The sequence below is a fragment of the Myodes glareolus genome, chromosome 10 (genome assembly GCF_982192425.1).
Source record: "Myodes glareolus chromosome 10, mMyoGla1.1, whole genome shotgun sequence".
NCBI classification, from domain to species: domain Eukaryota; kingdom Metazoa; phylum Chordata; class Mammalia; order Rodentia; family Cricetidae; genus Myodes; species Myodes glareolus.
The window spans coordinates 66,721,001-66,728,812 of record NC_142035.1 but is presented as its reverse complement, the minus strand read 5'-3'; the positions used below and the strand labels follow the sequence as shown (position 1 = coordinate 66,728,812).

The 7,812-nt window shown below is 35.4% G+C and overlaps 1 protein-coding gene across 2 annotated transcripts; it reads left to right on the top strand.

Annotated features, from left to right (window-relative positions):
- Positions 1-1,376: 1,376 nt before the first annotated feature.
- On the top strand, positions 1,377-4,518 carry LOC125416695 (olfactory receptor 4F6-like). 2 transcript variants are annotated; one of them, XM_087911435.1, is made up of 2 exons: positions 1,377-1,388; positions 3,568-4,518. In XM_087911435.1, exons 1-2 carry the CDS (start codon positions 1,377-1,379, stop codon positions 4,516-4,518), a joined length of 963 nt encoding a protein of 320 aa, XP_087767561.1. The 2 variants fall into 2 exon arrangements, with proteins under 2 accessions (XP_087767561.1, XP_048315783.3); XM_048459826.3 differs by lacking the exon at positions 1,377-1,388 and adding an exon at positions 3,312-3,321 and having other exon boundaries at positions 3,572-4,518.
- Positions 4,519-7,812: the final 3,294 nt, after the last annotated feature.

The following is a 7,812-nucleotide window of genomic DNA, read 5'->3' as shown; positions in this document are numbered from 1 at the left end:
GATTTTAAATTAAGCAAAAGTTTGTAATATTCAAAAATACAAAATCCCTCTAGTCACTCTTCTTTCTCCTCAAGTGACCCATTCCCACATTTTTCCTTTGGCTCTGGCCAAATTCCTGTGGTCCTTGGAAACAATTCCCATAGGCAAATGTACACAGAGTGGCAATCCCAAAATTCTATGGCAACACTGCAGTGCCTTTCACATGCTGCTAATTAGCCACCTTTCCCTCAGTGGAGTTACTACACTTGACTTTTTATGCTAAGCAATGGAACAAGGTAGGGCTCGGCGGGCTTGTGTTATCAAACTTGTGATCTTCCCAACACTGATTCAGGTAGGTTAGACAGATGAAAGTTGTTTTTTTGTTATTTTCTATAGTTAGCTCACAAGATTCTGAGGTTTATATTGACAAGTGTGTGTGTGTGTGTGTGTTACACTTTGCTTGTTCTGACCTACCTATGCAGCACTTCCTTGTACATCTGTCTATCCCACTGATAGAAACCATCCTTGAGGAAAATCCAAATTTCCGTGAAAACACATTAACAGACAAAAAAATCTAATCAATCAGAAGAAATAAGTTCAATGTGGAAACTGCAACATATCACCTATCAATTGAAGTATACAAATCAGAGGAATGAAGAACGTCATGAGATGTTCAGCACGGTAAAGGTTCCTCCAGTGGCATTTTCATGGAAGTCTTACATGCGCATCCCAAAAAAAGAAATAAAATAAGAATTAAAGTATAGCCAGATAGAAAAAATATCAATAATTTTGTAAAACAGTAAAGAAGCTTGGTTCATATATATATATATATATATATATATATATATATATATATATAGGTTGAGGGACTGAAATCTAACTGTAAATACAATATTTATAGATACACAAGCTGTTAAGACACATGTTCATATTGATTCATCAATATGGGATGATTGGCAAACAATTGATTAAACTTTGACTATTCCTATATGGTAAAAAAAAAAAACCTTAAAACCCTTCTCTTCTTAAAATTTTATCCAAGTGAGGTATTGTGATTCCTTGAACCACAGACAGGACACAAAGTATAGGATGATCCATAGAAAAATAAGTGGGTGGAATGAAATAATAAATAAATCTGCACTGATGATACCAAGAGTGAAACATACTTATTCAGATTTTCCAACAGTTTGTTCTATGGCTTAAGCAGAGTCCTCGCCCTTCCTGGACCTTTGTTATCTTAGTATAGAATAAAAAGAATGTCACAGACACATAACAAAGTTTCACTGAGTGACAGTAACCTTCCAGTCTTTCTTCCCTTCCCCAACTGCAGAGGGGAAGGACCTGATGGAGGCCCTCAATTTGGACTCTTTCTCCTGCACTATGTCTGCTGTGGTTGTATGCTCACTCTTGTCTTCTACCAGAAAAAGCCTCTCTGATAATGACTGCACAAGGCATCAATCTATGAATATAGAAGAAAATTATTAGTAATCATTTTGCTGATATTTTTTCACCATTTGTTTTTGGTTCCACCCTAGGTCTCTAAGCTATCCAGTCTCTGGTTCTTAACCATCTAACACAATATAAGGTATGGACTTCCTCTCATGGCATTGACATCAGATATTGGTTGGCTGTTCTCACTAGTTCAGTGCCACCATTGCCCCAGCACACCTTGCAAGCAGGACAGATTTTAGGTTGAAGACTTTGTGGCTGAATTGGTGTCCATGTTTCTTTTTCAGTAGACTTCAGATTACCTTCCCTCACCAAAGAGACTAGAACGTATGGGTGAAGGCTCTATACAGGCAGAAGCTCAAACTCTCTACATTCAATGAGTTTGTGGGTGATGACCTCTCAATGGTGCCCATTGTCAATTTTAGGAGAGTAACCCCTGTCCTAGCAACAGCTTCAGTCCCAGTTCTGCCCTCCTTTAAAGCATAGTCATTCTAAGAAATATAGCAAGTTTGACACGTGGGGAACTGAGATTTAAGTAGAGGCAGAACATTGACTAGCTGCACAGTCCACCAACATTGCCCACTGCTTATCTGAGTTTTACAAGCTATGGTAACTTATTCACTTTAAACCATTGTTAACTTGAAAGTCTAAAATTTACAATATTCTAAGATGAGTTATTTATCTAGGTCCTATGTCACATTGAATTTAATTTAAAAATCTGGAAATCAGGGGTGGACATTGTTGATGGACTGTTGAGCTGGTTAATGCTCTGCCTCTAATTAAACTGAAGTCATTTTCAAGACATTGAGCTTGAAAACAGTGCTTTAGTCAAAATAACAAAAAATGTTCTTTTGTTGTCTACCTGAAATACATAGTCACATGAAATACGTATGAATATACTCAATAATATTCAATCATAGAGATAGGAGTGATTAAGCAAAGCAAACACCTATGTAAAAACTTAGAAGGGGGTTGAACCTAACCACTTGACTTTTTTGCAATCAGATGTGAGAATGCTTGTGTCTCTACCCACCACCAAATCTTGAACTTTGTCAAATATTTAAACTCCTGTCTAATTAATAAGAAAAGGCTATTATGTTGATATTTTTGACATGCATTTAATTTAATTGTGGATGAACTTAAGACTCTTTACCTGCAAGGAGACATGTCCTCACCACATCGTCTGACATGTTTGTTCTCATTTCTTCTATGTGGGGGATGCATGACACATTGCCCTCATTCTGGTTGCCTCTTTCACATGTATTTTTCATGTTTTTCTCTACTGGGCATTAGACAGAATCTGCTTCAGAGTATTCATGACTTTTTTAATTTCTCCAAATCATATAGTGAGTGTCTTAAACCTGCATCCTCTGCCCCATTTGTCACCTTGTCATCACAATATAGAAAAAACAGAAATGTTCATCTCCAGTTCTGAAATATGTACATGGGTATTTAATGTAATCATATATTTAATATTAATATATATTAAGGAATATCCAAATCATGAATACTACCATCACTTAACAATTTCTTCACATTTAATATTCCAAAAACTATTAGCTCAGAGTCATCTCAAAGATATGCTTACAAAATTATATTTTTAAAATTTAATGAATATGTTATCCAAGTAAATGAAAGAGTTAATTATTTTAGTGTATTTTTAACAATGATCTATATAAGGAATATTAATTGCACTTATTTGACCTGGAAGAAGCATGACTTTTTTTATATTTTGAAATTATAATTACTTCACTTTCCTCTGTCTGATTCCATGTATTTCCCCCTTGCTTTGTTTCAAACTCACAACTTTTTTTTCATTGTTTTTACATAAATATATTTATATTCATAAATACATAAGTACAATCCACTAAGTCAGGATAATGTTACTTGTGTGTATTGTACGTATATGATTTCAGGGCTGACCACTTGGTACTGGGTTAAAAACTGGGAGTTCTTCCTTGGAGTAGACTATTTCTCCTGCTCTCAGAATTCTTCACTAGACAAATAATTGCTTTTTTACTTAAAATATCTCCAAAGGCATGTTAGTCTTTAATGTGACTTTGTCAGTTGAGCACTGCTTGTCCTAAACCAGAGTTTCTCATTGCTCTCCTGTTTCAGATGACATGAGGGCTGTCACAGCCAGCAAAAGCAATGAGTGAAGCAAACCGCTCTGTGGTATCTGAGTTTGTCTTCCTGGGACTCTCTAACTCATGGACAACCCAGCTCTTCCTCTTCCTCTTTTCCTGTATGTTCTATTTGGCAAATTTGTTTGGAAATTTTCTCATTGTTCTAACTGTGACATCAGACTCCCATTTACAGTCCCCTATGTACTTCCTCTTAGCCAATCTTTCCTTTCTCGACTTGATGTTTAGCTCTTCCACAGCACCAAAAATGATTTATGACCTTTTCAGAAGGCACAAAACCATCTCTTTTGAGGGCTGTATCACTCAGATCTTCCTAATCCATGCAGTTGGAGGCACGGAGATGGTGCTGCTCATAGCCATGGCTTTTGACCGCTATGTTGCCATATGTAAGCCTCTGCACTACTTGACTATCATGAGTCCACAAAAGTGCATTTTGGTTTTAGTTGCTTCTTGGATTATTGGCTTTATCCACTCAGTGACTCAGTTGATTTTTGTCATAGATTTACCCTTCTGTGGCCCTAATGAACTAGACAGCTTTTTCTGTGACCTCCCTCGGTTTATTAAACTGGCTTGTATAGACACATACACCTTGGGATTCATGGTTACTGCAAATAGTGGGTTCATTTCTGTGGCTTCCTTTTTAATTCTGATCATCTCTTACGTGTTTATTTTGGTGACAGTTCAAAAGAAATCTTTGGGTAGTTTGTCTAAGGCCCTCTCCACTCTGTCAGCTCATGTCATGGTGGTCATTTTGTTCTTTGGACCATTAATCTTCTTCTATATGTGGCCATTTCCAACATCACATCTGGATAAATTTCTTGCACTCTTTGATGCAGTTATTACTCCTTTTCTAAACCCAGTGATCTACACACTTAGGAATAAAGAGATGAAGGTGGCCATGAGAAGACTATGCAGTCAGTTTATTAATTACAGTAAAATTTCTTAAATACAATGAAGACATAAAAGTACACACGTTATACTAGAACTTCAGATGGATATTGCTGCATTGACTGTGTTATGTTTATCCAGAATGTTTTATGTACCAAAATTTGATATGTTTTCACTTGTTTTCCCCAAAAGTGAAATACCAACTAATAGATAGTTTCTGTAAGAGACTTGATGGGCTTAAAAAGATGGGTCAGTTGTTTAGATCAGTCATGTTTTTACATAGGACCAAGATTTGGTTCCCAGAACCCACATGGAGGGTCACAACTATCTGTAATTCCAGTATAAATAAATCAAATTGCCTCTTCTGACCTATGATAGAGACCAACATGCATTAGTATACATTTATACTTGCAAACAAATCACTCATATACATAAATAAAACTTTCTTAATAAAACATACATACTATAAAGCCAAAGTTTGTACATGTCAATCCTCACCAAAGATGCTGCATGGGTATAATGATGAATGCAATAATGATAAACTTGTAAAAGTCAATATATGATTTTTACCTATTCATCTTTCCGATCTTGAGATTGTTTTCAAATTTAATTCTTACTTGTAGTGTCTACTACAACTGATTTTTCTTACTATTCTGATAATTTATTTTCTACCTTTTCAACCTCTAGTTTATTGATCATTTATTTACTAATCTGCTTCCTCAAAGACCAGTAAGACTGAAACTGCATCATTTTTTTTGAAAAGACAAACTTTAATATGAAGAACTGTTGACTCTATATAAAACTCCACTGAATGACTTTCACAGGATGAGTTTCCAGCAGCACAGACAAGACCAGAGAGGGCTCAGTGCTAAAAGAGCCTTTCATCTTCAAACTCCATTTCTAAACAGCTCAGTTTAAGAAAAACCAAACAAAAGCAAGGAAATGGAAAGGAAAAAATGGAGCAAATGAAATGAAACACATCGTCTTCCCAAATTTGCCTTTTCCTTTGAGTCATATTTTATTCAGAATTTTTCTCCACATGAAGCTACCGTTCTCCATTTAGATCAACAGACCACTCATTCAACTTCAATGTGAGGTGCTACCCGAGTCTAGAATCACAAATAAAAACCAATTATATCTCTAATAAAATCCAAAAACATTTAAAATGCTTTTGTTTGTAACAAGTATTGAGCAAGTTATTTGAAAGAGACATAAATCTATGATCACAAAAGTAGCATTTTTAAAAAGCATACATAGAGATAGCAAAATAAATAAAGAGAAAATATCAGAATTATTAAAAACTTAAAATAAATAAGCAGAATGATTAAAAGCTTGGAAGAAAGCTGGGTAGTATTGGCACATGCCTTTAATCCCAGCACTCGGGAGGCAGAGGAAGGTATATCTCTGCGAGTTCAAGGCCAGCCTGGTCAACAAGAGCTAGTTCCAGGACAGGCTCCAAAGCTACGGAGAAACCCTGTTTCGTATAACTAAAAAAGAAAGAAAGAAAGAAAGAAAGAAAGAAAGAAAGAAAGAAAGAAAGAAAGAAAGAAAGAGAATAAAAAGAAGAAGTTTGGAAGAAGGACAGGTGAATTGGGCAGTCTGGTGATGCCAGTGTGCCAGTTTAAAGAGCTACAGAGCAGGACACAACCCTGAGTAGGAGGTGCCATGTCCAGTACATGTCTATGAGGAAGGTTTGACTACTCCTTTGGGATGGAATTAAGAAAACTGAGGTGACATACAGTTGTAATAGATCAGAAACTCTCAAACTGTGAGTCGCAAACCCTACAGAGGTCACATATCAGATATTTCCATTACAATTCCTAACAGTAGCAAAACTACAGTTATGAAGTAGTAATGAAATAATTCTATGGTTGTAAGTCACAGTAACATAAGGAAGTGTCTTAAAGGGCCATACCATTAGGAAGGTTAAGAACCTCTTAATAGAGTCTACAAGGAGAAACTGCCAAAAAAGAAAAGTTGACAGATCCATCACCTGTTGTTGTCACAGAAAAAAAAAAGAAGAAGAAAAGAAAGAAAGCTCCTTCAAGTAGGAAGATTCTGCAAACGGTGAAGTTTCTTAGAAAAATTGTCTATTTTGACAGATTGCTGGTCCTTTCCTGCCATTTGTCATTCGAGATCACATTCCCTTAGTTGTCTGGTGTGCTTTCCAACTGCTTTTTCATTGATATGACCATGTATATTATTCTCCTTGTGTTTCTCATGTTAATTGAATACTGAATTTCAACAAACGTTCATGTTGGTTTTCAACTCGGTTTTCACTGGTATTCAGCTAGATGTTTTTTCCTTTGCTCATTTTGTTTTTAAGCCTTCTTTGGAAATTGTTTCAGATTCATCAGCACTCAAAGTTGGCACAGAGTCTCCTTGTGACCTTTTACCCAAACTAAACTTAGATCCCCTGACATTAGCATTATTCATACTTTCCAGTCACTGAGACATCAACTTTATCCTAAACTCCGCAGCTTATTCAGATTTCACTCATTTTGGATTTTTTTTCATTTATATCTATTTTTAGTCCATGTTCAATTCTAAATACTCTCTCATACTTAGCATGTCTTCTGAGTTTCACCTGACAGTATTTAATCTGGCTCTTTTCATAACTGTGAATTTTTAGAACATTTGGACATTTCAAACTTTATTGAAATACTTGAGTTTCTCTAAATTTTTTCATCATAAGTAGACTTGGGTTCTGAATTTTGCAAGGAACACTGAGGAAAAAAACTACTTATTGAATAATATTTGAGTCAATAACAGCCATATGATATCACATTGATGCTGATCACACAAATTGAATTTGGCCTAACAAACTTAAAGGGGAGAGGTGACTTCTTAGATATTACATGTCATCTGAATTCTTTCTTCCTATTTAGATCATCAATATTTTCCCAACATGTCTGTAAACTTGAAAATGCATTATAATTTCTAAATTTTGTCATTTGGATACTTTGAGTACAAGCAAAGGTTAATTTCAACTTCATCCCAATTTGATTGGACATTGAGGTAAATATATATATATATGGTGTCTATTTGTACTTTTGGCTCTCACTATTAATGTAAACCTCTATCCAACTTAGGTCTCCCTCCCTTTTATTACTCTAGTTATGCTTTTAGAATTTACATTTGTGTTTCAAGCCTATCAGTTGACTTACAAGTCTCACAGAGCTCACTGAATTATCTTGGCCAGAAAATATCTTACCACGATCCTCATGTTCCTGTTTCACCTGGGGCCTTTAGGCTAATTACATGTTAGTGGACATTTCAATGTTTTGTCATGAAACTTTAACATACAACACTATATATACATGAGTAAATTAAAGACCATAATGTAGATCAA